The 27,065-nt window shown below is 64.1% G+C and overlaps 2 protein-coding genes across 4 annotated transcripts in view; both read left to right on the top strand.

Annotated features, from left to right (window-relative positions):
* The window catches only part of D2HGDH (D-2-hydroxyglutarate dehydrogenase), a 33,763-nt gene extending 26,581 nt beyond the window's left edge, over positions 1–7,182 (top strand). For all 3 annotated transcript variants that reach the window (XM_069465371.1, XM_069465370.1, XM_069465372.1), the window contains 2 exons: positions 6,340–6,622; positions 7,128–7,182. In XM_069465371.1, coding sequence (XP_069321472.1) covers positions 6,340–6,599 — 260 coding nt within the window. In that variant the 3' untranslated portion in view covers positions 6,600–6,622; positions 7,128–7,182. The remainder of the gene's footprint in view (positions 1–6,339; positions 6,623–7,127) is intronic.
* A 5,649-nt stretch (positions 7,183–12,831) lies between these two features.
* Positions 12,832–24,351, top strand: GAL3ST2 (galactose-3-O-sulfotransferase 2). Its single transcript, XM_069465368.1, has 4 exons — positions 12,832–12,939; positions 20,998–21,084; positions 22,016–22,289; positions 23,007–24,351. Exons 1-4 carry the CDS (start codon positions 12,899–12,901, stop codon positions 23,823–23,825), a joined length of 1,221 nt encoding a protein of 406 aa, XP_069321469.1. The 5' UTR covers positions 12,832–12,898; the 3' UTR covers positions 23,826–24,351.
* The last annotated feature ends 2,714 nt before the right edge of the window (positions 24,352–27,065 follow it).

The raw sequence follows: 27,065 nt of genomic DNA, 5'->3' as shown, positions 1-27,065 counted from the left end.
GAGCAGCGGCCGGCCGGAACAGAGGAAGGTTTATACTGTTCTACATCGGGGTCTCATGTGACTCTGAGCACACAAGGTGGAGTCAGTTCTGCAATAAACTCCATTACCAGGGGCCTGGGGCCAGCCCCAGACCGCCTGTCTTGGTTACCAGCTATAAGCAAGCGGGTTTACGGAGGCAGAGAGCGTCGGTTAAGTCAAAGGACACTCTTCCATGAGCTAAGCAAGCACAACAGTCAGTTACAAGCTAATTACTTTGTTTTCCATTTTATAGGGTGTATTTCCTTTCTGTACACAGGTCGCGCAGCCGTGAGTCAGGTACAGCCACAGCCACAATGGCTGAACTGTAGCTACTGGCCGGCTGTGGGCCCTGGACTTGCTGGATTCCCTGTATGGGCCGCTACAACACACGCACCCGCGGGGAGCTGCCCGTGCTCCCCGGTGACGTCTGTGGGGCATCGGGGCGACTGGCCCGTACGAGGCTGGGCACGTCGTTGCCTCAGCAGTCGGCAGACAGACAGCTGCGCTTGTAGCCCCCTCACCCTCCTCAGAACAGGAGGACCCTTTCTCCATCACAGACGAGGAGTGCGGTGTCAGCGGCCTCGGACCGTCGGGCTTGATGAGTCTATTTGAATTTTAACTGGGGCAGCCCGGCTGATTTTTCTCGTGTCGGTGGAAGACTTTGACCGTAGCTGACCAGGTACTGCTTTGGGCAGTCCCTTCATGACCTGGTGTGAGCCAGCGTCCTCCCCGGCCACGCCAGGAGCAACTTGCAATAGGACAGTCAGGTTTTAAGTTTTTTGTACCTAGTGGGTATATTTTGTTTTGAGACGGGGTCTCGCTCTGTTGCCCAGGCTGGTCTGGCCTCAGGCGGCAAAGTGCTGGGATTGCAGGCGTGAGCCGCTGCATCCAGCTGTGTTTTCTAACTGTAAATACATTTGTCCTTTTTGGGAAAAGGAAATGTGGGTTTTGTATAATTCAGAAAAGTCTCTCCCTCTGAGATGGGTGAGGGCTGATGGGACCAGCAGGAAGACGTGAGTCTCTCGTAGGGAAAGAGCAGGGCTGGGGTGTCTGTGCCGATTCGGGGGTGTCAGTGACACCCCCTGAGTTGTTTACTCCAGGAATGGGGCCTTGAAACACGATGGCGTTTATTACAGGTCGCGGGGCTTGTGCGTGTTCTGCGTTCCAGATAATTTCTCCGTCTCCCAGAGAGTGAGCAGGGAGGACGGGAAAGGTCCGTTTAGGCTCCTCAGAGCGTCCCTACTCTGGCTTTGCTCTTCCCTGTGCTGTTCCTTCCATTTTAGTTTTTTGCAATCCTTACAGTGACTGGGTTTCTCGCAGTGCTGCAAAGCAGCGGGTAGGTCTGTGTGGGGTTTTGGGGGCATTTTGGAGGCCCAGATGGGGCAGGTCATTGTTCTGACTGTAAACGCCTTGTTTTGTTGGGCCTCGTTCCTCGACTTTAGTTACGGAACCAGACAGCTGCTCGGCAAGATGAACCAAGGCACGAATTTGAGAAGCAGCCCAACCGGGGCCTTGTCTCTTTACTATTAGTGCCAATTCTTCATCTAACTTGCTTATGAGATTTGAATTGAGGGGAATATCCTTTTGGTGGTTGGCATAACTTTCTTCAGACAATTCTGAATATTTAAGATTTTTTCAAATCTCTCAAAACATGGCATCACTGACGTGTGGCTTTTGTTGACATAGTTGCATTTTGCTCCAGCTGACTGTTTGGAAAGACCGCCGGGCTGGCACCTCGCAGAGCTTCAGCAGTGTCCCGGGCCTGTTCCCCAGCAGGAAGGCCTCCACGGGGTTTCTGCAATCTGCCTTCGCGCTCCCGTCCTCAGCTGTGTGAGCTGAGAGTAGCGTGTGAGCTAACTGATGCTCAGAAGCTGGAATATTCAGTTCAGATTCCCTGGCAACACCAGCAGGGGGCTTTGATTCTGCCTTTGAAGTTGACCTCTGACCCTGGCGGACAGACCAGGGCAGGTCCCCCACGTGAGGGCTGGAGGCGGCTCTGGGCAGTTCGGTAAGGAGGGTGGACACACAGGGCCGAGGGAGGAGGAGGAGAAATTTCAGCAGCCTTTTAAATCCAGAAATTGTTTTAGGCAATCTTTTGTTTTCTTCCTGTAAAGAAAGAACTTTATCAGAATTTCTTTTGGAAACTTCCAAATACGCTAGAAACGACCCTCCCAATTGCTCTGTCTCATTCTGGAGCCGACCTCTCCAGTGAGCTGCAGGTCAGCTAGTTGAGGCGTTTCGAAGGCACCCCGTTTGGCCACTGTAATTGGGGGTCTCTGTGAGTTATGTGAGACCGTTTTTTCTGAATGTGAAAAGGTGCCGTAAGATTTGGACGTACACCAGGCTGGGTTTCTGACGGTGGAGCTCGCCTTGGAGAGGAGCACTCGGTCGCAGGGGCGCCATTGCGTGGAATGGAGATTTTCCCCCCTGAATGACCAAGAACACCAGTGGGAGTTTGTTTAGGGCTGAGGGTGCCGCTTGTGGGAACAGCCCCCCAGCTTCACCCTTCGGTGGGCTCTTCCCTGGAAGTGCCTGGGGACCCCGAGAAGCTCTGGCACGTCAGGCGCGAGGGGTGGATCCTTCGCGTGTGCCCACGGGGTTGGCGGCGTTTCCTAGAGTGACGAACTCTGACCCTCCCCCAGACCTTGGTTGCCTGAGGTGCCTTTTGGCTGGGAGGAGCCGTGTCTCTCGCCTTCGGGATCTGTTTTGTCCTCGTAGAGAGCCTGTTAGCTATGTGATCAGCTCTAGTTTCGCTCATTCAAGAAGCAAGTTTGGATTTGTCAATTTAACTGAGCCGAACCTGGCCAGTTTTAAGGATTATAATTTTTTTGCTTAAGCCACAAAGATTCACTTCCTCTTTTCCAAGACTAACTGCTTCTCTCCTTAAAATTTCAAACGAGAATAGAGGTCCTGTTTTGGACAAAAACCTTAACTTCAGAGGAAAGTGAAGTCCTAAGTTGCAGTCGGCAGAGTCAGTGGCGAATGACAAGGACACTCCTGCCTCACGGTGGGACCTCAGTTCCCGTCTATCGAGCTGGGAACACGTGTGGCCCAGGTAAAGCCCGAATCCTCAGCCGCGCCAGGGGGCATTCGGCACGGGCCTTGCCAGGGTCCCCTTTCACGCTGGCGAGGGCAGGTGCACGGGAGTCTCTGGCGCCACGACCGGGCCGGCTGTCAGCGGGGTGACGGGCCTGCTCAGGGCCCAGGTGCGTCGCCCAGTGTCAGCCTCAATAATGAATTTCGGGCAAATGATTGAACATCGAGTTTATTCGAGCGCAGAGTTTGAGGATGGGCACTGGGTGGGGTCGGGCAGGTCTGGGCGGGACGAGCCGGGGGGCAGGCAGGCTCAGTGAGTCCTTACAGCGGCTCGCCTGGCCCTGGGCAGGCTTCCTTCTTTTCTTGTTTTGGGAAGGGCCCACTTACATTCCACGTTACAGGTGTAGCAGCCAAGGGGCCTCTGTCCAGTCCAGGGGCTTCTATCTCAGGGCCACCCGGGCTGAGCCGGGAACAAGGCAGTGAGGCAGCTACTCACGAAGAGGTCAGGCTCCAGCCCTGTGACTCAGTCTCCCACGTCAGCCCTCCTCGGGGCCGAAGAACTTCTAGAAGCCCAAGTAGACAGAACATCCGTTTTCTTTTACAGTCTCTTCACATATCGTTTCTGCCCCACGTCCCTCCCTTCTCTCTTTCCGTAACTTCGACCCCGACGCCACATCTCTGGCTCTCTGGGCCACGCCCGGGTGACCGGACTTGTCTTCCAGCTCAGCGATCTGCCTTCGCTGGGTTTTACCTGTGATCATGTTCTTCGTTTCTAGGAGATTGATTTGGGGTTTAAAACTTCTGCTTGGTCAGTTTCTGTGGTGCTTGTATTTTGTATCTCTTAGTTCTTTGCACATATGAAACATTTATGCTCCGTTTCTGGAAATCACGGTGTCTGGGGCCGCAGGGTCTGATTCCCCAGTGCTGTTTTTGGCGTCGGCTCATGTGTGTCAGGTTTTATCTGTGGGGATTGTCTGAGGCCTGGGTCGGAGGGGGTTTGCCTCTGCAGGGCCTGGGGAGGTTGGGCTGCAGGCCAGGCCCCTCCAGCCTAGAACCTCTTTAACCTTCCCGTTCTCAGCCCATCACCTGTGGGACCACCAGGCCACGTGAGTCCGGGCTGCAAACCCGTGGGCTGGCTGGTGGCCGCGAGCCCAGCCGTGCGTCACTGGACAACAGGGATGAGTTCTGAGAAGCCAGTTGTTAGGCGACTTGTTGTGAGAACATCAGAGTGCTGACGGCCCAGCGCCCTGCACGCCTAGGCTGTGTGGCGTGACCGGCCAGCAACACGCGTGTGCAGCACGTGCCATACTGGGCGCCGTGGGCAGCTGGAGCACAGCAGTCGTTGCCTGTCTAAACATGCCTGAACGTAGAGGAGGCGCAGTAAACACAGGATGCCAGAGATAAGACACGGGCGCCTGTGCCACGCGTTCCAAACTCACCACGGACGGAGTCGCGGGGCTGGAAGTTGCTCTGGGTGGTCAGCGAGCGGCGAGTTCACACGAGGGCCTGGGGCGCAGCTGCGCCCTGCTCCTGACACACACATGGTGCACTCGGGCCACCGAACGGATGAGCAGGCAAAGTGATTGTTTTCCGGGGGCCGTGGTGTCACTGGGGGGTAGGAAGTTTTTCGCTGTATTGTGATCTCTGGACAGGCGGGAGTGTGGTGGTGTCTCCACGGCTCACTGCAGCCTCGAACTCCTGGGTCCAGGGGTCCTCCTGCCTCGGCCTCCCAAAGTGCTAGGACGGCAGGCGTGAGCCACACGCCCAGCCCGTGATTTGATGCGACCACGGAGGTACGTGTGGCCCAGCCCTGACCGAGACGTGAGCTGCGCGACTGCCCTGCGGGCTTCCGGCTTCCACAGCCGCTTCTCCCCGGCAGGCCCCTGGGGTCGGTTCTGTCCTCCACCCTGAGACTGTGTCCGTGGGGAGTGTGTCGGGGGCGGGGTGTCTGGCCCCCAACGCCTGACCAGAGGCCCTCAGGGGAAGGTGGCGTTTCCCCTCGGGTTTCACAGCTCTCAGCTGGGATGGAGCCCGTAACTAGAGCCAGATCAGTAAGAAATACGAACAGAAGTTTACTGACGTGGATTTCACGTGTTCATGGGAGATGCCCCAGGAAGGAGTCATTCTCAGAGACGTGGCTTTGCGTTCAGCTGACGCAGCGTCTGCAGCAGCGACCAGCACAGTTCTAGAGACGTCCCCAGTCAGACCAGAGGGCTTGAGGCCCCGGGGCGGCTCCCTGGGGGCAGGCAAGCCGCGGCAGACGGCGCCGGTGGGTGCAGCTTCGCACATGGGTCCCCTGGCACCATCTCCAGGCCGGGAAGGGCCAGGCGCTGACTTTGGTTGTCAGCTTTTGTCCTTCCTGGCAGAGGGGAGGGGACACCTCTGTCTTTGTACATTCACGTCCTGCTTTCAGACGGGACGCATGTCAGCCGGGGTCACGTCAAAGTGGCCCGAGTACCGACGTGCTGTTTCGGGGCGGCCTCTCCCAGCTGCGCCCTGTCCCGTTCTCCTCCCCCAGGGGTCCTCCCGGGGCCCCCCCACCTTGGCCTGTGAGTCTGGGTGTGCCAGGTCCACCCGGAAGCGTCTGTGGTATGCACGCTCCTGCCCTGCGGCTTCGTGAGCTGTCGAGCCCGGGGCTCCTGGCTGTTCATCCAAACGCCAGTCCCTGGTCTCGTCACGCAGGGTCCGTCTCTTCCCAGCCCCCCTCGCCGCCCCCACCCAGCCAGGCCACGTGCGCCTCCGCCAGAGTCCAGCTGCTGCTCCTGGGGCCGGGACTCCGTGGTCTCTTGTCCACTGACGTGGGCTGGTCTCCTGTCCCCTGTCATTACTCTGGGACCACTGGGAGAGGAGGTGCATGGGGGGTGCATGGGAGGTGCACGGGCCAGGCCATGTTGGGACGGTTCTCAGAAGCCAGAGCCCTGGAGTCTCTGTGGGCGGTGAGTGGGCCAGAGGGGAGGTGGCTGGCGGAGCCGGGACTCTGTCTGCAGCGGGGGCCGCTGGCAGCTCTGGGGAGGCGTCCGTGGGGCGAGGGTGTCCAGGCAGAGCCGCTCTGGCCGGGCCCCCAGCCGGGCTCTCAGGCCAGGACAGGGGCGGGGCGTGAGGTCACTCACGGGGAAGGCAGAGCGATGGGGCACGGGGGTGGGGCGCTGAGGAAGGGGCAGCAGAAGCCAGGAGTGGCACGTCCAGGGCGGGGGCTCCCGGGGGGGGGGGGGGGCCTCAGGGACGGTCAGGGAGGGGCCTGGGGGCCACCCCGCCCAGCCTGACCCGCGTGCCCCGCCCTTCCAGGGGACGGCAACCTGCACCTCAACGTGACGGCCGAGGCCTTCAGCGAGCCGCTGCTGGCCGCCCTGGAGCCCCACGTGTACGAGTGGACGGCCGCCCACCGGGGCAGCGTCAGCGCCGAGCACGGCGTGGGCTTCAAGAAGAGGGACGCGCTCGGCTACAGCAAGCCCCCCGCAGCCCTGCGGCTCATGTGCCAGCTCAAGGCCCTGCTGGACCCCAAGGGCATCCTGAACCCCTACAAGACGCTGCCCACCTGGGCCTGACGGGCCCCTTCCCTGCGGCCGAGGTGTGTCTGGGTCAGTGAGATCCCAAGGGGCCGCGGTCCCGCTCTGCTTTGCCAGCTTGGGATGGACACCCGGGCTGGCGTGGGCGCAGAGGCCTCCCGGCCCGTGAGCCAGCAGCCGGCACGGTGGCCCCGTCGCTGGCTGGAGGAGCTGGGAGCGGCTTTCCGGCAGGAGCTGCCCGTGGCCTGGCTGTCCTGGGGCTGCGCAGAGCGGAGAGCCACCCGCCCCTCCTCTGCGGGCTGGCCGGGTGGTGGGCGCTGTGCCCCTCAGAGACAGGCTGGGTCTCGACACCTGCTCTGTGGTGGCCCTGGGGTCCCGCGGTGTCCGCAGCAGCCCTCGAGGGTGCCCAGTGGTGGTTCCGCCTGTTTGCTGCCGGGGGGCCCCCGGGCGACCCCGATGGCCCGAGGCTCTGCTGAACCTGGACCGGCGGCTGTGGCTGTCCTAGGGCAGGTGACGTGGGTCATACGTGGCCTGGGTGACAGTATGTACCACTTCCCCACTTTCTAGGGGGCCTGTCCGTTGGGAAGACTTCCTCCGAGCGAGGTGTGGTCGCCGAGGTCGCCTGCCCATGCCAGCCTTTCGCATCCTGCGTCTGCGGAGAGCGCCGGGTGCTGCCGCTCAGGCCCCAGGACACACGGACGGCTCGGGGACTGCGCCCCGTCAGCCACCTGACCTGGCCTGGGGACCCTGTTCATCCATGGCCCAGGGGCAACGGGCGGGCTGTGGACGTTCGGCCTGGGAGGCTGCACACGTGTCTCCTCCTGGCTGTCGCGAATTTCCAGGAAACATGTGAATTGATCACAGCCTCCTCCTTGCTCTGTTGCTGGAAAATCACCTGGTAAAAGCCCGTCACGAAGTGCCTGTGTGTCTCACTCCCAGAACACCCCGGCCATCGGGGCGTCCCCATCCCCCACCCCGTCCCCATCCACTGTCCTGTTGGGGACGAGGGAGCCATGTGGCCCTGGAGGTGGCCCCTGTCCCCGGGGGCCTTGGTACGCAGGCAGCCTGCTCCCAGGAGGACACGCACCCCTGCCCACTGCCCCTCGGAGGGCACCTGCCCAGCAGGGTCCCCTGGCTGTGGATGGGCCACATCCTGGCAGAGGTCTCCCAGGGGGGTCTCGGCCCCAGCACGACCTTACGGCACAGGGTCACTTTCCTGCCCCTGCCCCTGGCCCAGCAGTGTGGGTGTGTCGTGGCACCCGGCCGCTCCCTGCCGAGGGATTGGCGCGGTAGCCCCCAGCTTCCCCCTGCCGCACAGGCCTGAGAGCCGGCTCCGTGGTCCTCCACGTCCCTGGCTGAGCTCCCGTGAGCAGCCCCCACGGAGCCCAGCACGGGGCCCTGCTGTCCTGGGCCTCCGCCCTCCCGCGGTCGGCAGACGGCTCCTGGCTCCCAGCCTCTGGCCCTCAGCTCTGCCCTGGGCCTTGTGGTCCCTGTTGGGCAGGACTTCGGGCTGCAGCCGGGTCGGGCGCTGCCCCAGCCGGGTGGCAGCTGCAGGCCGAGGTGCTGGTGTTACTAAGCTGCTTCCTGCTCTGGCTACACGGCCCCAGGGCTGTGCGAGTCCCAGACTGGCTGTGGCCTCCGTGCTGACTCCCGTGCTCTGAGGCGGCCAGCGCCAGGCTCCCCACGGAGACGCGGGCTCAGCGCGGCACCTGCCTGCGGGAGGATGCTGGCGGGTGGGGGACCAGTCCCGCCCTGGTGCCCTCTGGATGTGGAGAGCGGGGCCTCTGCGTGGGCAGGCGTGTCGGAGGAGGGAGAGGCTGCGGCCACCCTGCCGGGGCCCGGCAGTGACCGTGGGGCCGGAAGTAGGCAAGCACTTTTTTGTGCCTGTAAATAGCAGATCGTAAGGTGGGTGGTGTCTGAGAGCTGGCGCCGCGCGACACAGCCAGGCAAAGGGACGGGAGACCCGCCGGCCAAGCTTGAGTTTGTGATGAGACACACACTCCCCGGGACAGGGAGGCCGTGTGTGCTCACACACCCAGAAAACCCGGTCAGGACCAGCAGGAAACACAAAACCCCCTTCTGTCTGGCTTGACTACAGGCCTCTCAGAGTCCGCTGGTTGACACAGACTAAAAGTGTTTTTTGGTGACCTAGAAACCCGGGGAAGCTGCCCCGTGGAGACGGCTCTCCCAGGGCCACGTGACGGCCTTGGGCATCTCTGGTCCACAGTCCAAAGCCAACGCCAAGGCCGTGACGTCTGCAGTGACGCGGACCTGGCCATGAGGCAGGCACAGCCACGCCTCTGGGGACAGGTTCCGCCTGTGTGGGCCGGGCAGGGATTGTCCCCAGACTGTCCTGCCGGGATTAGGGGAGGCTGTGATTTCCTCTTCAGGCCTCTAAGCTGCTGCTACCTGAGACCCTGTTGCATAACGAGGCCGGGCAGGGGGCCGAGGGGGCTGAGGATGAGGAGGGCGGTCCCAGGCGGGAGGAAGCCCCAGCTGGGCTGTGGGGGGCTGGTCTCAGCCAGGGAGTGTGGAGTGGGGGCAGGTGGCTGGCGTCCTCGTCCTCCAGAGCTGCCCCTGTGCGCAGAAGGATGGACCCGCCTGGGGCCGTCGGGGTCAGGGCTGTCAGGGCTGTGGACCCAGAGGGCTCTGAGGAAGGGTTGGGGTCTGTGGCCCGCAGGCCCCCGAGGACGTCTGCCAGGACTGGCCGTGTGCAGCAGAGGTGACAGGCCTGCAGGGCGGTGTGCCTGGCCCCTGGCGGACCCCACTGACTGGTGACGGCCCTCACGTTGGGTGCTGTGCCCCGGTGCCCACTCGCCGGGCCGTGCTCACCTGGCGCAGCCTGTCGGCCCCCTGGCGACGACCCCTGCAGGTTCGGGTCCATCCTGCTGCCTCTGGGCATCTGGGACCGAGAAGGCCCTGCTTTCGGCCTGGGTCCCTTGGGCTGTTGCTAAATGTTGGGGACCCTGAAGCTGCCTGGTGGTGGCTGGGCCCCTCCCAGGTGACCCACAGGAGTAGAAAGAGAACCCCTCCGTCAAGGAGCTGGCCAGGGCCGCCAAGAGCAAACAGTCACACCACGGTGCCATTCTGGCTGGGAGGGCTGGAGGCTCTCGGGCTGGAGCAGGGGCTCGAGTCACCCGTGTTGGGGCGTGTGGGGTGGCAGGCCCACGGGAGGCTGTCCTGGCAGGACCCTCCTGACACCTGGGCCCTGGGGCCGGTCCCTCCTGGGGCAGCTCCCAGACCTGAGCCCACCTGGTCGCTTTTCCTCAGGGCCCGCGGGTGCGAACCCGAGTCCTGGGACGGCCCCAGAGGCCCCCATCGTCTTGCCCCATACCCCACTCTGGGCAGATGCGGGTCCCTGGCAGTGGTGCCCCAGGACTGGCCCCTGGACCTCAGGGGTCTGGGGAGGAGCGGCTGCGGCAGGTCCCGGCACAGGCTCAGGGCCTGGGCGGCCCCACCACGGCGGGCCGGAGGCTTGTGCAGCCTCACACTCGCGCTGGCTCTGCCCGGCGCACCCCACTCCTCCCCGAGTGCCAGCCCCTCCAGCAAGCACCAGCTGTGTCTGCCCAGCTGCCCCGCGGGCCAACAGAGTCGCCATGAAGTTTCTAGAACAGCGCCGGTGTGGCAGGCTGGGGGGAGCTTCTCGGTGTGCCTGGACGTGGTCTGGGCACGGGCCAGAGCCCAGGTGCCTGTGGGCAGGGCTGCAGTCGGCCGTGCTGGCCCTGACTTGCCCACACCTGCCGGGCGGGAGGCCCTGTCCCCACTGGCCCTGTGCCAGCAGGTGTGGGAACAGGTGTTCTCTGGGGGTCCCAGGAAGTGAGACGATGTTCCCTTTGTTCTGGGCAGAGGGCACAGCACCTGGAGCCACCTTCTGGGTTCCACAGCCACAGGGCCCTCGGCACAGTGAGGGAAATGGGGGTGCAGGTGGCCAGAGGTGTCGAGGTGACCGGTGGAAGGGGTGACACCTGCTCTGCTCGGTGGAGAGAATTCACCCCTTGACCCCGGAAAGCAGAGACCAGGGAACTGGGCACCCTCCGGGGCACAGGGCGTGGGGACTGTGGCCTCGGGCCTCCTGCCCGTCCCTACTGAGCCCCGGGCTGGTGATGGATGGGCTGGAAGGAGCCTCCGGCCTGGAGCCCCTCCTGCCACGGGTCCCGCCAGCCCCTGGCCCACGGTCACCCACTGTCCTGCTCGGGGACAGAAAGCCTTTCCTTCCTGAGCCCCAGACCTGAGCTCTGAAACCCAGAGGCCGAGAACTGACGGCGTCTGCTCCGCTGCCCTCAGCCGGCCCGAGGCAGCGCCGGGCTTGCCCACGGCAGAAGGAAGCCTGCGCTCTCCGGCCACCGTCTTGGGTTTGACCGGGAGGTGTCCCTCCTTTTGGGACCCAGGCCACGTGCCCCACACATGGTGACCCACAGGATGAGGGAGGGAGGCGGGGCCCCAGGCACATGCAACCGTCATGTACACGAAGTGGCGGTGGGCGGGCAGGGAGGGGGTGGCCGTGGGGACCTCCAGTGGCCCCGAGGTGTGGTGTCTGCTCCAACATCACCGTGTGCATTTTGTTGGTGTTGCCGAGTCACCATCCACCCGGGGCCCAGCAGACCCTCTGTCTCAGTGGGGCTCTGGGACCCTCACCGGTGGCCGCCGTCCCCTGCCCCTACCTGGGCCTGCGTCCCCTGCCCCTACCTGGGCCTGCGTCCCCTGCCCCTACCTGGGCCTGCGTCCCCTGCCCCTACCTGGGCCTGCGTCCCCTGCCCCTTGCGGGCTGCACTGCATGTTGTGCCGGGTGGGCGAGGGGGCTGGAGGCGGGGACCACGCCTGCTCTTCTAGCTCAGGCCAGAGTCACTGGGGACCGGGGAGCCGGGGACCCTACCTGGGAGGGAGGCGCCAGGTTCTGGCCTCAGTGGCCCTGGGGCACGGACACACGAGGGGTGATCGTCTTGTTTCTGGGCCGAGCCTGTGGAGTCCTGGGCAGACTGGGTGGAGAAGCAGGGGAGGGTCTCCCCTAAAGGTGGAACAAGCCCCCCAGTTTCTCTGGATGGTGGAATGCGGAGGGTGGAAGTGTCTGGTGGAGCGGTGAGGCCCCGGCGGCCCACCTGCCCGCGTTGGCACCAGGAGAGCTGCTCTGCCGGCCCGGCACTCAGGCCTGGGGGGCTGCTATGGGGGTCTGCAGAGGGGTCTGTGCTGAGCTCAGAGACAGTGCCCGCCAGGGTGCAGGCGGCGGTGGCGAGCGGGGCAGGAGCCTTAGCGCCAGCTGAACCCCGGGCGAGAGGGGGCCGGGCACCCTGCTGGGAGGGTCTCCGATGCCACAGAGGCCGGGAGTCTCCAGAGCCCCTGTCCTCGCGGCTGTCTGGGTGGCAGGAAGGCTGGGGGCTCTCTCCTTCAAGCCCCTCGGCCCATCCTACCTCAGGGGCCACAGTGGGGCCCACCCCCCACCCCGCCGACGCCACGCACTGGCTGGGGTGGAGGCCGCCACGGGCTTGGCCCGCTGGGACTCGGGGCTCCGCTGGCGCGGATGGAGGGGTGTTGAGGGAAGGCAGCGCCCGGCTGGGCCGGCCGAGCCGTGCAGGGAAGGGTGTCCGGGCACGCGGATGCCAGGGCTGGCCGGCAGGGGTGAGGGGCCCCGAGGAGTCGGGACCGGTGGTTCTGTGGTGTTTGTCTTTTTCTGCTTGGCCTGCAAGAAACCTTCCTGTGCGTGGACTTAACACTTGGTCAAAATGTTGGAAACGTTTGCTTGGTTTGTTGTTTGCCTCAGAATTATGTCTGTTTCCTGAAGAAAGAAAAGAACTTTGACGCAGTAAAATCTGAATCAATATTTGTATTAATTTTCCACTTCAGTGTCCTCTTTTGAAAGGTTTTCCAGCTCACGGTTTGGAAGTGGCCAGAGTTTCACCTCCTGCAAAGCCGGAGGAGGAGGAGGAGGAAGGAGGAGCGTCTGGAATTTGATCTGGTGCTTCCCACACTCATCCTCAGAGCTCTCGGCCCAGCTGGCCTTCCTCTCGCACACAGACCGAGGCGAGGATGTTCGTGCGTGTCCTGGGTTCTGGGCCCCCAGGCCTGTCCCGTTGGGTGGGGACGGCGCTGACCCCTGCGGGCGGGTGGGCAAGTGGCCGTCCCCCGAGCCTGGCCGTCAGCTGTCAGCGTCCCGCCTGGCGAGACCAGGGAAGGAGCCCTGGGCGGGCCGTGCCCAGGACAGCGGCCCGGCCCTCAGGGAGAGGCTGGGACGGAGGGTGTGGCCTCCCGTGTGAGCCAGCAGGTGAGCACTGAGGGTTTCCAGTTTTCTGTGCCACAGTCGAGGTGGTGGGACCCCAGGGCGCCAGAGCCTGGGCCTCGCCTGGATGGAGGTCAGGATGCCGTCCGCGCTGGGCGGCTCGCACAGGTACGGCAGAGGGCAGTGGCTGGGCCCTTGCGGGTGGACGGAGGTGCGTTAAGGCTTGGATGGTCCAACAGGCTGACAGAAGTGAGTTGTGTTCGTCTTTAAAAGGAAGTTGGGATTGGGGGATATTCTCACTTATATGTCCCCAAATTCTACCTCCTCTGGCTTTGTTCCAGACAGCGGAGTAGCCCCTCTGGTCCTGCCCCACCTGGGCTGGTTCTGGATTTGGGGGGATGTGGGGCCTGGTGAGAAAGCTGCACCCCCAGCACCAAGGCAGGGGGCCTCTTGGGCGTCTGGGCTGACCGCCTGGGCGGGGTCCGGGACCTCCAGGACTCACCTTCCCTCCGGCGTCTGTGGAGTGCAGGGGCACGAGCCCCTGGCACCTGTCAGGGCCGCTGGGCTGGTGTGTGCATGGAACGATGCTCGCGGGGCGGGGGCCGCGCAAGCTGGAGCAAGACCCCCGCGGGTCGGGCGCCTGTCCCTGCCCGCCTGGACCGTGCGCGGTGCGGCCCGTTTCCCCTTCCACAGCAGAGGGGAGTTCAGGTTTGGAGGGAGGTGGGTGTGGCCGAGAAGTGCTTTGCGCCCCACCCGCCCGGCTCACCCCCTGTTTGCACTTCACCCCCCCGGTTTGCACTTCACCCCCGGTTTGCACTTCACCCCCTGGCTCGCCCCCAGTTTGGGAGATCCGGTGCAGTTTGGACCAGGGCCCTGAGCACTCCCCAGCCTCTGCCTCCCCTGTGGCACCCACAGTCGCCAACGTCATCAACCTCTTCTAAGGCGCGACTCGGGCCAGCGCCAGGGCTGTTGGCTGAGGGGCCTCCGTCGTGTGGCCGAGGGGCGGGAGGGTCAGCCTCGTGGCCCGGACCATGCTGGGGACCCCTCTGGTGGACGTCGCCACACCGTGAAGAAGGGGTGTGGAGGCTGCAGGTCAGCTGGCCCCATTAGCTGGGGCCACGTCCCCTGGCCCCTGGGGCTGCCCCAGGGCCCCCTGAGGTGGCTGGCAGTGGGTAGCCAGGGCACACCCACGTGGACCCCCACCCAGCCTCTGTGGGCACAGCCTGGGTGGGAATTTTGGGCCGTTGCAGGCAGGACAGGCTTCCCGCCATCGCCACGCAGGCTGCACTTCCTGACACAAAGGCCGGGCAGGTGGCAGCGGCCCTGAGCGTCCCAGTCAGTCTCCTTTGAGCGCACGGTCGCAGCACAAAGCCCCCCGGAGAGAGGGCCTGAGTCTCCCCACAGCCCTGACCTCCCCCGGCCTTTTGTTTATTTTCCCAGAACCGTGCAAGCCGTGGAGGCTCCCACTCCTGGCCCGGCTCTAGCCCGTGGATGGGCAGCGGGAGTGGACAGCCCGGGACAGAGGGCTAGTGGCGCAGCCTGGCAGCCCCGCCCAGCAGCCTGGGTGGTCAGAGGAGCTGCCTGGCACAGAGATCGGAGTCTCTGCCCACCCAAGTGGGGCCTTGGCCTGGCCTCCAGCGCTGTGAGCCCTGCCTGCTGGGCAAGGAGACCTGGACCCCCCCCCCAGGACCCTTGGCTGCAAAGTGCCCACTCGGGTCATGCCCAGAGAGGTCTCCTGGCTTGTGATGATTAAGTGCAAACTTCTCAGCTACCGCAAGGTTTGGGGTGACCCTTGACTTGGGCGCATTCACCTGGGGAACTCTTGCGTGGAGAAGATGTGGTGTGGAGCCCATGGGAGGCCAGGCCGAGTGCCCAGCCCTGTGGTCCGACAACCAGAGAGAGAAGCTCAGGGAGACCTTCCTGCTGTCAGGGGTGTCACCCGGGCCCCTCCTTGCAGAATGTGTTGTTTGGGGGTGACTCATGCAGTTCCCCGAGACAGTGCTGTCCACTCCTTCTCAGCCAGTGGCCGGCAGTGCAGGCTCTGGCCCGGGCGGCCCTGGTGGTCTCCGTGGTGCTGGTGGGGCCACCATGGCCAGAGGCTGCAGGCTGTGTCTGTACCCTCGAGGGTCTACAGGTCTTTCTGCTGACCTAGGACTGCAGCTTGTCCCAGCAGGGGCCGGGGTGGGAGGAGGGTGTTAGCCCAGGACTGGGCGGGCAGAGGTCCAAGCAGCTGCCAGGGTGTGCCAGGGTGTGCAGGGCGCGCACTCTTCCCGGGCACATTCCCAGACGGGGGGTTTGCCCTGGGGCTGCTCAGAGCCGCGGGAGCTTCTGGAAGGGCTGAGTTGGAAATGCTGTGCACCCCTCCTGTTTCCCGAGCTCCGTGAAGCAGCCCCTGCTGAGGAAGGAGGTGCCAGGACCGCGCTTGGCCAGTGAGGGGCCGGCCCTCTCCTTCAGCCTCGTGTGACCACCAGTCCCCCGAGCTACACTGGGGTCCGGGCAGGGCTGCGGCCCCCCCACCTTCACAGCTGCCCAAGTAGAAGCCAGGTGGGGCTGGGGGTGGCTGGCACACAGGGCTGCCACCTGGGGGTCTGGGTGAGAGGCAGAAATGGGGGCTGGAGCTGCCATCTCTCCCGGGGGCTCCCCGGGCCCCGTGGCAGCCCTGACCCGTGAGACAATCCGCCTTGGCCTGTCTAGCAGCTGCGCTGCCTCTGTGTGCTGAGGCAACTGGTGCACTGGAAGTCCCCCAGCCGGCTGCTCTCTGTCCCCAGCCCCACACCCTATTGTGGTGGACAGGGTCTGGCTTCTGGGAGTGGGACGGCTCCACATGGGGGACCCGGAGTGACAGGAGGATAGAGGCTGGGGGAGTGGCTCTGACACCCAGGCTGCTGGGCACAGGCCTTGGGTGCGGCCTCCCTCTAGGGCCACCGGCCTGGAGGTGTCTGGGGTGGAAGACGGCACCCGCCCCGGGAAGCTCAGGGGTGCGTGGCAGGTGCACCGGCCACACGACGGGCTGGGAGTGTGTCCCTGGTAAGAGGATGCGACGGCACCATTGGCCACTCGACGTTCATCCCAAATTCACCAGGCTGTGGAGCGGGGTGGCCGCCCGTGCCAGCTAGTTGGCTTATCCGAAGGGAAGGCAGGTTTCTCGTCTTTGCAGCGGGAGGTGGGTTTGCAGCTGGGAGCCAGGTGCTGTGACATTGGGCTCCCGCCCTCCAGGGACATGGGAGGGGCAGGGCGGCCCCAGGTCCTGGCTGTGGTGCCGGCAGGAGTCTTGTTCGGCTTTTAACAGGTGTGTGTCCGTCTCAAGGGGCAAGAAAGAATTCACACTCCCACAGTTTTGTGTTAAGTCAATGCTCAAAGAAAAGGCCTAGGGTGAGAATTTCTTTCTCTTTCTGGACTAGGAAATTAAGATTTATTTAAGACATTAAAAAATTTGTGTTTGTCCTTACATGAGAGCAAGTGGGCTGAGGCCAGAGGCGGGTGGGTGGGCTCAGGGGGCTCTGGGTTCTGGCTGCTCTGTCTTCCTGTTCCTCAGAATGGGGTGCAGGGTGGGGTGGGCTGGGGTGTGGCAGGAGCAGGGCTAGGCACTGTCCTCAGCCCCAGCTTTGGGGGGCTCAGGAGCCCCACTCAGGGTCACTTCTATTAGGCTGGGTCCTGGTGGCCCCCAGAGGGGCCAGTGCAGGCCCTGGGGAGGCGGGGCATGGCCGGAGCAGGGAGCAAGGTGTCCAGCCAGGGTGGGGCTGCAGAGGGAAGGCAGGAAGACTGGGGAACAGAGGGGCCTGCACGGCCCTGCCAGACCCTCTCAGTGGACGAGGGGACTCCCTTGGTTGAAGTGTCGGGCAGGGCCACATTCTGTACCAAAGACAGGTTCACAGAACAGTGCTCGGCCTTGCCTAAGGTGGTGTGCTCAGACGTTTTCTCGTTACTCTACTCTGTGTCTGTGTACTCGGTTCTGTGTTTATTCTCTGCTGTTCTTACTCTGAAATGTTGGAAGATAAGAGACGTAAAAGGTTTCAGGAGTTTTGCAGGGCTTTGCCCTGAAGGAATCTGTGAGCATGTTAGTTCACAGACCAAAAGCTGTCTGACCACAGGAGGGCTTCGCACGGGTCAGGGGCGGGTCAGGGGCGTATGCAAGGCGACACCTGTCTCCAGACCTGGCGGCCAGCGCCTGGCGCTTGTGTAAGCAGAGCTCGGCAGGGGGTCACAGCTTAAGGACTGATTAAAGAATGCCAGCCCAACGGACCCCTGCAGCTAAAGCCTATTAGCCTCAAGGACAGTTCCTGCTTCACTCCTGACCACTTATCTCAGTTAATAAGAAACTAGATAAAGAAATCTATGATCTCTACATTTCTGTTTAGTTTTTTAGCTAATTGACAATTTTATCTTAGGGCTTAGAAGTTTATCTTAGAAAAATTTTGTAACCATTTGCTTATGTAGATAGAGTTAATTAAGGGATATCTAAAAACTTCTGGGGAGCCTTAAAACCTAAACGAATTATCTGTACGCACAAATCTGTAACCACTGGCAACTAATTGCTGCACCAATAAACACTGATGCGGGACTTCACTCGTGGCCTCACAGCTCACGGGAATGCTGGAGGACCCCTGGCTCCCACGTCACTTTATACGGTGTCTGTGTCTCGGTTATTTCTCTGTCTCTGTTATTTCTCTATTTCTATTATTTCCAAATCTCTTGCAACGATCCTGCCTGGGACCTGTTTTGCTGGGAGCGTAGCTCACCCCTGACAGTGACAGTGAAGACTGCACCCCCACCATGGATGGTGTGACCCGCTGCATTGACTTCATGGCATGTGGGGTGCGTCCCACGGCAGAAAAGACACCACACTAGGCGTTGAGCGTGAAGCAGTGGCGTCTGGGGGGAAACAGGGGTTCCTGGAGGGTGGTGGGGACACAGCCACCTGGGGCTGTCTGCGAATCGTCATCTGCACACAGGCCCCGGCGCAGCGCTGGGAGCTGGTGTTCCAGGGCTCTGCGGTTGGTGGGGTGGCCCCTCTGTGGCTGCACAGGGCACGTCCTGAGGCGGCTCTGATGGGGGTGTCAGCCCCATGGCCTCACATGCTCAGTGGCTCCCCCCATGGGGCTTTTACCTCCTCTGGGTTAGAGCTGCCTCCTTGGGTCGCCAAGGCCACCAGCTCTTAAGGGCACCCTTGGAAATGGTGCAGCCTCGCTCCGGACCGCCCCTTGGTCAAAGCGTCCCAGGCCAGCCCCGTCCAAGGGCAGGGAGATGAGCCTGCGCTCGAGGGGGCGTCTGTGGCCCAGCTTCCCCTGGGTGATGAGCTGACAGCAGGGACACCGTGACATTTCCAGAAGAAAGCCCCTGGGTGGAGAGTTGCGCACAGCCCTTTCTGTTGTTATTTGGGAGGCGTTGAGCTTGGGCATCGTGCCTTCCTCTCCGGTTTGGCCTTTGCGCCGTGGTCTGTGCTCCGGGCTCTCGCTCCCGGGTCTTCAGCATTGGGAGCTGCCCCTGCTCCGTAGGCAGCCCTGGGGCCCGGTGGCCACCGCTTGCTGCTGGCCCTCAAATTACCAAGCTGGGGTGCTGCTTCCCAGAGCTGGAGATGGAAGGTCTTAAGACTGTTTATTATCCATAATTTTAGATCTTTTATTGGTTCTTACCCAGAAACCCAGGAATTTGCCCCAAATGCCTGGAACTGCCCACCTCAGGCACTCACAGAACACCTGGGTCCCCAGGGCCTCGGCCTCAAGCGTCCCCGACTGGCCACCCTGGAACTGGCCAGCACCACATCCTGCGTCGTCCCTCGGTCCAGGCAGCTCTTTCTCTTGAGAGCGGCGGAGGTTTGTGGCACCACTTCCAGGGCCTGGTGTGCTGCGGCCCCCGCAGCCCCGCCTGGCCCAGCCATCGGTCCCGGCACCCGGCCGGAGCCTGGTGGGAGCCTTCAAGCCCTGACCGAGGCTCTCCAGACTCCGGCGACTCTGGCCAACCCCAGAGAAAAGCGGCAGGGCCTGGCCGCCAGCTCTGAGCTCCGCAGACCAACTGCAGCTGGAGGGGAGCATCCATGGGGTGTCAGGAAGCCCCTGAGAGCTAAACGCAGTCACATGCAACGTTACATGGTTTATAATTTTCAGCAATATTTAATTTTTCCCGTATAATCATTGGCCTTCACATTTTATTTAGCAGCTGAACTCTTTAAAACTTTCTAAATTAATTTTTTTTTAAATAGCCCTATCGAGATGTAATTTGCACACCAAAGAATTCACCCATTTAAAGCACGATTCAGTGGTTTTCCGTGAATCCACAGTGGTGCAGCCGTGGCTCTCCTTGGAGAACGAGCGTCTGTCTGTGTGTCTCTCGTGTGAGGACGGTCACAGGCCCGAGAGGGGCCCTCGCACCCCTCCCTCTGCTTGGCGGAGCACGTCACCATCCCCAGCCTTGGAATCGACTCCCTGCCACGGCCCGGGCGGCCATGGCATTGGCTGGGCTGCCCTCCCTGCGCCTAGGGTCGCCGCCTTCCCTGGTGCTCCCACACCGACCGCTACCTGACCCCTGACCCTGACCCTGACCCTGCAGGCGCTGCTGGGAAGGGGAGCCTGTGTCCGGAAACACGGGGACCTCTGAGACTCCTCGTTCAGGCAGGCACGGCGATGAGGGGGGACAGACACACGGTGCTCCAAGGGGGCTATTGCGGAGGAAAAGCAAAGCTGTGGCAGGTGGCCAGCGCGCCTGTTTTATTAGAGCCTGCGAGGAGCCCATCAAGGTGCGGAGTTTGAGGAACAAAGGATGGCTGGGTGTGTGGAGCGGCCAGCCTGGGGAAGTGCGGGCCTTATCAGGGGCCTTATCAGGTGAGGTTAAACACTAACTATGTGCAGCTGTAAAACTACCGTTCCCACCTAGGTGGGAGGGGATGACAAACCGCTTTCCCGGGAGGGTGTCCTGACGTCGTCATGGCCAGCAGAGAGCACCACCACCCTGTGGGGCCTCTTCTGGGGTCTTCCTCAGAGGCGAGTGCCTCCCGCTGATACAGACCCCGATTGATCCTGCCGGCTCCCCTCAGTGCTGCGGCTGCCCTCCCCTCCCCCTCCCCCGCCCCGCCCCAGGGCCTAGCTGATTCGGGCCATCGTGGTTCTAAGCTTTACTGAGGCCTCGGCCACGTTCTGCCGTGGGGCCGTGGCAGGGCTGATGGGAATTACTGCTGAGGGGTTGAAGGGAGAGTGGACAGCCCCTGTCACGTCTGCGGGACCTGGAGCATGGTGTGGGCGCAGGGGCGTGTGCCCCGCTGGCACTGCTGTTGGGGTGCATGTGTGCCTGTGCATGGAGCCCACGGGGCCCACGCTCTTGGTGTGGCGGAACGGCCACGAGAGGTACAGGAGGGGCTGCTGAAAGCTGGAGCTGGGCCCGGTGTGCACTCTCGGGGCACTGCCTGTGTGTGCAGCTCCCAGCTCTGACTGCCGGGAGGGCCCAGAAAGTGGCAGCTTCTCAGGGCCCTGCGCACCCCCGGCACCAGCCTGTGGGCCCCGAAGGCCACTTCCGCCCAGCAGGACCCAGGGCTCCTTGGAGACGTGGCTGATTCCAGGCCTGGGCCAGGAAGCGCACGAGGAGCGCCCTGGGGACAAGTGCCATGGGCAGGAGCCCTCCCGTGCCACCTCCGAGCTGGCGAGCTGGCAGACCTCAGGGCCCCGCTCAGTTGTGACAACAGGGCCTCGGCCCCTTCCCGTGGCGGACGGCTTCTGTGGAAGACAGATCTGTCTCACCCAGAGTTCATGATTTCACTGTTGTGGGTGGAACCAGGCGTCCCCACTTCCAGGTGCCAGGTCAGTCCTGTAGAGGACTGTCTTCCTGTCCAGGCGCCATGCTCTGTGTGTCCTCATGTGGGCCTCATCCGACCCTCATCACCTCCCGAGGGCCCAAATCACCTCCAAATACGACACGGCTTCAGCGTCTGGGCTTTTAGGGGACAGCTCAGTCCATAGCAGCCGCCTCTCAGCCTCTCAACCCTGGAGGTGCCGAGCTCAGTCGGGGTCTCTGTCTCACCACAGTCAGTCCAGGGAAGGGGACGGGCAGCCCCGTGGGGGTGGCCGGGGTGGAGCCCCCACCCCACAGGTGGGCGCCCGGCAGATGTTCACACGGGTTGCTGCAGAGATTAGGGGAGGCCCAAGGATCTGGTTTGACTCCAGGGCAGGGGAGGCGGGGGCAGGGCAGGGGCTGGTGTGGCCCTGGACTGGGGCACTGACGGGGTCACCCTGCCCACAGGTGCTTCCAGGCCGTCCTCCTCCTCCTGGCCCTGACTGTGCTCCTGCTGGTCGGCTTCCTGCACAGGAACGTCCAGCTGCTCACGCCGTAAGTGCTGCCCTTAGGGGCCTCACAGCGCTGGGGGGCACGGCCGGGGGCCAGGGGAGCCTCTGGGAGGGCTCCTGGCTCCTCCCCACAGAGGTGGCCTGGTCAGCCTGGGCCAGGCCAGGGTGCAGTCTGGGAGGACGAGGGCCAGACCTGTGGCAGTCCCTGCTCACCTCTCAGACCACTTTAGCCAGGCTGCTGGGAGGGTCTTGAAACCCTGGCCCCCCCTTGCCCCAGGGCCCCCCCGGTTGGATCTCCAGGGGAGGGAGGGGCACCAGCACCCCCTGGGCCAAGCTGTGGCAGGCGGGTCCCAGGAGAGTGTCTGTGCCCCCCCCAGGCTGGGCGGGCCCCTGGGCCCTGTGTCCCCACCCCGGTCACGCTTGCTGGCCCTGCCCCGCTGCTCCCGGCCCCTAGGGGGGGTGCCACGATGGGGCACAGGAGGAGCCCGAGAGTCCGCTCTGGCCGAGTGTCAGGCCGGGCCTGGTCTCGGCTTTGGGGCTCTTCCTTTTCCTGGGTTGAAGGGTCAGCCAAGAAATGCTGCGCACGTGACTGAGATCATGGGCGGGGGCCAGGCAGGTGCCCTGGGAGCCCCAGAGAAGGCTGGGGTGCCCCGGGGGTTCCTGGGGCCGGGGCTGAGCCAGGGGCACGTGGTGGAACAGATGAGCCTGCGGCCTCAAGGCCACACGCGGCCTCCAGATCCCCAAGTGTGGCCGCTCGACTGAACTCAAACCTCACGGAACAAATCCCTTTATTAAAGGGGCTGGGGGGGAGGGGCGCAGAGCGGGGGCAGCACCGTGATGGGGCAGGGTGGGGTCTCGTGGGGGTCGCTGCGTCGAGGTCACGATACCGGGGCACAGGGCGCCTGCCCAGTGGGCCGCCCGACCTGGAGTCGGGGTGCCGGTGGGGGTCCCGCTGACGGCCCTGCCCCCCCCAGGCTGCTCCGGGGCCAGGACCCCGTTCAGGGGCTGCCGGTCACCAACATCATGTTCCTCAAGACGCACAAGACGGCCAGCAGCACCGTGCTCAACATCCTCTACCGCTTCGCCGAGACCCACAACCTGTCCGCGGCGCTGCCCGCCGGCGCCGACTTCCACCTGGGCTACCCCTGGCTCTTCGTGGCGCGCTACGTGGAGGGCGCGAGCCAGAGCGGCGCGGGCCGTCGGCGCTTCAACGTCATGTGCAACCACCTGCGGTTCAACCTGCCCGAGGTGCGCGGCGCCCCCGCGCGGTGGGAGGCCGCGGAGCCCGGGGCTTTGCCCTGTGCGGGGACGCGCGGGGGACGCGCGGGGGAGGTGTGGCTGGAGGCGGGGAGTGCGAGCCTCTTGCGGGCTGCGGGGGGCAGGTGGGCAGCTCAGGTGTGCTGCCGGACGGGCAGGAGGAGGGGCAGGGAAGGGCCGGGGGGCGCTGGGCGGTGGGGAGGCCGCCTGCTGCTCTCTCCTGGACACTGCTCCCGCGGAGTAGGACCGCCAGCGGGGCAATGGTGACGAGCAAACGGGACCTCCGTTGGGGCACAGCGGGAGGTGAACCCAGACCCTCCCCGCGAGAACCTCGGCCATGCGAGCCTTGCAGGCCCCGGGGCTCCTCGGGGTCCGGGATTCCTCATCTGTAAGAGGGGGCGCGCTCGAGGGCCCCAGTCCCAGGGACCCTGGCAGCCCTCCCCGCGGCTGGCCGGTCCCCACACCCAGGCCCTAAGGCCCCTGGGCTGCCCCTGTCCTGCCTGCCTCTGCTCAAGGGCTCCCTCCTCCCGAAGCCCCATCTGGTGTCCTCGGCCTGAGCCCCATGCCCGAGCACCGCGAGGGGACGCAGGCTCGAGTCTGGCCTGGCTGCTCCCGCGCAAGGTGGGGGCGGGGCTCGGGAGCAGGTGCGGCCGCGGGCGCCCCCGCCAGTCTCCAGCCCGCGTCTCAGTCTCGCCTGTCTCCGAGCAGGTGCAGAAAGTCATGCCCAAGGACACCTTCTACTTCTCCATCCTGCGAAACCCCGTCTCCCAGCTGGAGTCTTCCTTCATCTACTACAAGAACTATGTCCCCGCCTTCCGCGGCGTGGAGAGCCTGGACGCCTTCCTGGCCGCGCCGCACGTCTACTACAACGCCAGCAAGGGAATGAACAACGCCTACGCCAGGAACAACATGTGGTTCGACTTCGGCTTCGACCGCGACGCGCCGGCGAAGGAGAGCTACGTGCGCGCGCGCCTGGCCGACGTGGAGCGGCGCTTCCAGCTGCTGCTCATCGCCGAGCACTTCGACGAGTCCATGGTGCTGCTGCGGCGCCGGCTGCGCTGGCAGCTGGACGACGTGGTCTCCTTCAGGCTCAACGCGCGCAGCGCGCGCTCCGTCACCAGCCTGGCGCCCGAGAGCCGTGAGCGCGCCAAGCGCTGGTGCGCCCTGGACTGGCGCCTGTACCAGCACTTCAACCGCAGCTTCTGGGAGCAGCTGCACGCCGAGCTGGACCCGCGCGCGCTGCGCAGGGAGGTGGCGCTGCTGCGGGCGCGGCGGCGCGAGCTCACCGCCCTGTGCCTGCAGGACGCGGCGCCCAAGAACAAGACGCAGATCACCGACCCGCACCTGCGCCCCTACCAGTCGGGCAAGGCGGAGATCCTGGGCTACAACCTCAGGCAGGACCTGGACAACGCCACGCTGCGCACGTGTCAGCGGCTGGTGATGCCCGAGCTCCAGTACATGGCCCACTTGTACTCGCTGCAGTTCCCAGAGAAGCCCCCCAAGAACATCCGGTTCCTGGAGGAATAGAGGGGCCGGCGCCAGGGAGAGGGCCTCCAGCTGACACCAGCCCCTCTCCGCAGCCGTCCCGGAGGCCTTGGGCTCCAGCAGGGCCTGCCCTAGAGTGAAGAAGAGACTGAAGCCTCCAGGGAAGACGCTCACCCGGGACTCGCCCCTCTTGGAGGGGGCCCTAAATCCAGGGCCGCAGGCGTGCGTGTCTGCGGCTGTGCAGCTGCGCGTCTGTGCATTGGATGGAAGGTCTCGCGAGTAGGAGAGCGAATGATACTTCACTCTGGTTCCACAGTCTGCCTGCAGAGCTCCCGGAGCCCAGGGAATCCCTGGGGCCTTGGGCAGTGGGGCTGTGGGTCCCTGAAGGACCTCAGAGAGGACCCCCTGAATTTTCAGGCCATAGGGACATGGCACTGGCCACAGCAGCCACAGGCAGTGCCACAAAGACAAGCCCAGGCTTTGGAGTGTTTGGGAACAGCTCCCCATCTGTGGCTCCTCCTGAAATTTAGACTGAGAGATGTCAGAATTGCTCACAAGACAAGTGGTTTAGCCTGAGCACAGGCGGGGGGGGGGGGGGGGGCCCAGGCTCCCTGCTGGGGCAGCCCCCGCCCGTGCAGTGAAGGAGAAAACACCCCACCCGCTGAAGAGCTCAGAGGGGCCCCGTGTCCAGCACACCCGTGGTTAGTGGGAGGCCACGTTGGATGCGCTACCAGAAGGCAGCTTCTGGGCGCCCCTCCTTGTCACTCACGGGGAGGGCCTGAGTCCCCCTGGCTGGCAGGACGTGGCCCCTGGCTGCCTGGGGGCCATCGGTTGGAGTGGGGTGCAGGTCAGCCAGCACCACACACCCTGGAAAAGGCAGGGGGCCTGGAGCGCCTGGGAATCGTAGTCACTCTTGCATCCCAGCCGAGAGGCCCCGCCTGCCCCGTCCTTCTGTGCCAGGGCCCTCGGCCTGAGACGCTGGCACCAGGCTTAGGCCATCGTGTCTAGGCGGGCCCACACGTGTCAGGAGTCGGCGTTTCACAGAAGGCCCAGGCCCCCCGGTGCTCAGAGCAGGCAGCTCCCTTGAACACCGACAGAATGGAGGGACCTTTGAGAAGGGTGGATTTTTGGTGAGATTAGAGGAGATACTGCAATGAATTTGAGAGTAAATGAGAATGTTTGGAAACTGAAAAAGGACTCATCAAACTGCACAGAGACAGGGAAGAATGGCGCGGGCGCTGCTGAGAGTCGGCGCCAGCCAGACATCTGGATGGCTTGGGGGGGTTGGGGCCCCAGAAGGCAAAAAAGACACCAGGTAAGAAACTGTCACACAACGAAGGAAACAAGTCCCCCGCCCCCAGCTGGTGGGGGCCAGCGGACCCAGGGCGAGGAGAAGCGCTGCTGTCATGCCCAGAGAACAGGTGTCTCGGGGGAGAGGGAGGGTCGGGCACGGCGGCCACGGCGTTTGCAGCCCTGACGTGGGTCCTGCTCTCAGCTGCAGTCTAAGCAGTGAAGTCTCCGTAGCGATTCGCCCTTTTGTCTTTGCCTTCGAGGCTGCAGGGGAGGTAAACCGGTACTGTCCTTTTGGAGGGGAACGCAGGGGTCTTCACCACAGTGTGCACACGCCTGCTGTCTGCAATAGAGCCTTCCGAAAACAGCCTGTCCGGTTGTCCACCGAAAGGGTGTCTGGGCGGCGTCAGCACCGTGCAGCCAGGGAAAGCTGGGAGCACAGTGGTGTGGCGGAAACTTCTGGGGGAGGGGCATTTCCGGGCCTTCTTTGTGCTGCTGGGGTCTGCTGGGCTCCTGAGCCGCTGTCCAGCCCACGACCTTGAGCTCAGGAGGGGAGGTTCTGGCTTCTCCAGGACAGTAAGGAAAGTTCCCCCTCTGGGGCATTCACACCAAGGGGACAGAGCCTCAGACGTGCCCAGGGATCTCTGAGTGGCCGAGCCGTGGGCTGCGGGTGACGGACACACCCTGGTCAGACGGCCTTGCCCTGAGACCTGGCCTCTGCCTTTGGTCGGCCCAGTGAGGGAGCTTCACAAGGGAACTGGGGCTCCCTTTCCCTGTGAACCGGGGCGCTTAGCAGGTGGCGTTGGTTCCTGTCCCCCAGTCCTGGACTTGGGGTAGGAGAGGCGGGAGGTGGGCCTGCTCCATTCTGGTTGGGGTGGGGCTTCCGCCAGGCAGTGAGGCTGCCCCTTCTCACCCATCTGCCCGCGGGCCAGGACCCGTGGTGTGCGCAGAAGGGGTGTGTGCCGTGCTGTGTCCCAGCCGCCGGGACTCAGTCCTCCCCTCCTGGGGCCTGGCCGTGGCCCTGATGAGTGGCCCACGTGGCCACGCGGATGAGACAGAGGGAGCCAGAGCCCAGCCCTCCCTCCTTCCCTGTGTCCCACATCCTCCCGCCGGGTGCCCCAGTAAATCCCCTCAGGCCTCGGGGACCCGATGGGACACAGCAGGTTTAGCACCTTGGCCTGCACGTCACAAGATGCCCTGTTTTCCCACGGAAGCCCTGGATGTGGCAGAAGCGGCCGACCACGCCCTGCACCGCGGGGAGGGAGGGTCCTTGGGGCCCGGGGAGCCCCCTGGAGGCTGATCCCTTGGAGACCCTGTCACCGTAGCACCGAGGGCCTGTGGCCTCCTCTAAGACGCTGGGCTGGGCATGGGCCACCACAGCTGCTTCGGAGACAGCGGCCGGGAGTGGCCCGCGGGAACAGGGCTGGCAGGAGCCCTGGGGGGTGGCTGTGCTGCGCAGGGCTCCACCCTTTGCCCTGGGAGGCGCAGGAAGTTGGGGTGGGGTGCTGGCCCCCCAGGTCCCGGCCAGGCCTGGGAGCAGGGACACGGGACTGGTGGCTGTCGAGGCCCAAAGGGGGCGGCATCCTGGGGCCGAGGGGCAGCTGGACCCCAGCTGTGGTGTGCCTGGAGGCCAGGTGCCCTGGGCATCCCGGTGCAGAGGGGCCCTGGGCTGGCCTGGGCCGTCTCAACGCTGGCCTGGGCGCCCTCCACCCCTGGTGGGGGCTGCAGCTGTGCTGCCTCCCCCGCCCCCCGGGGAGAGTCGGCGTCCTGACGCAGCCCTGGGGCGCGGCCAGCCCCTGGGCTCAGCACCGCACAGTGGGCTCTTGTCTGCGCGCTGGGCCGGGCGAGCCGGCCACCCCTCCAGCGGCCCTGCAGCCTTCCCGAGGCGCCGGTGAGTCCCACCCCGCTCACCCTGCACCCCTGGCCCTCGGGCCAGGACCCGGCTCCTGAGGGCATCTGCCCCCGTCCCTCTTTCTCTGGGGGTGACGGGCA

The sequence above is a fragment of the Eulemur rufifrons genome, chromosome 1 (genome assembly GCF_041146395.1).
Source record: "Eulemur rufifrons isolate Redbay chromosome 1, OSU_ERuf_1, whole genome shotgun sequence".
NCBI lineage: Eukaryota > Metazoa > Chordata > Mammalia > Primates > Lemuridae > Eulemur > Eulemur rufifrons.
This window is presented reverse-complemented; position numbering and strand designations above follow the sequence as displayed.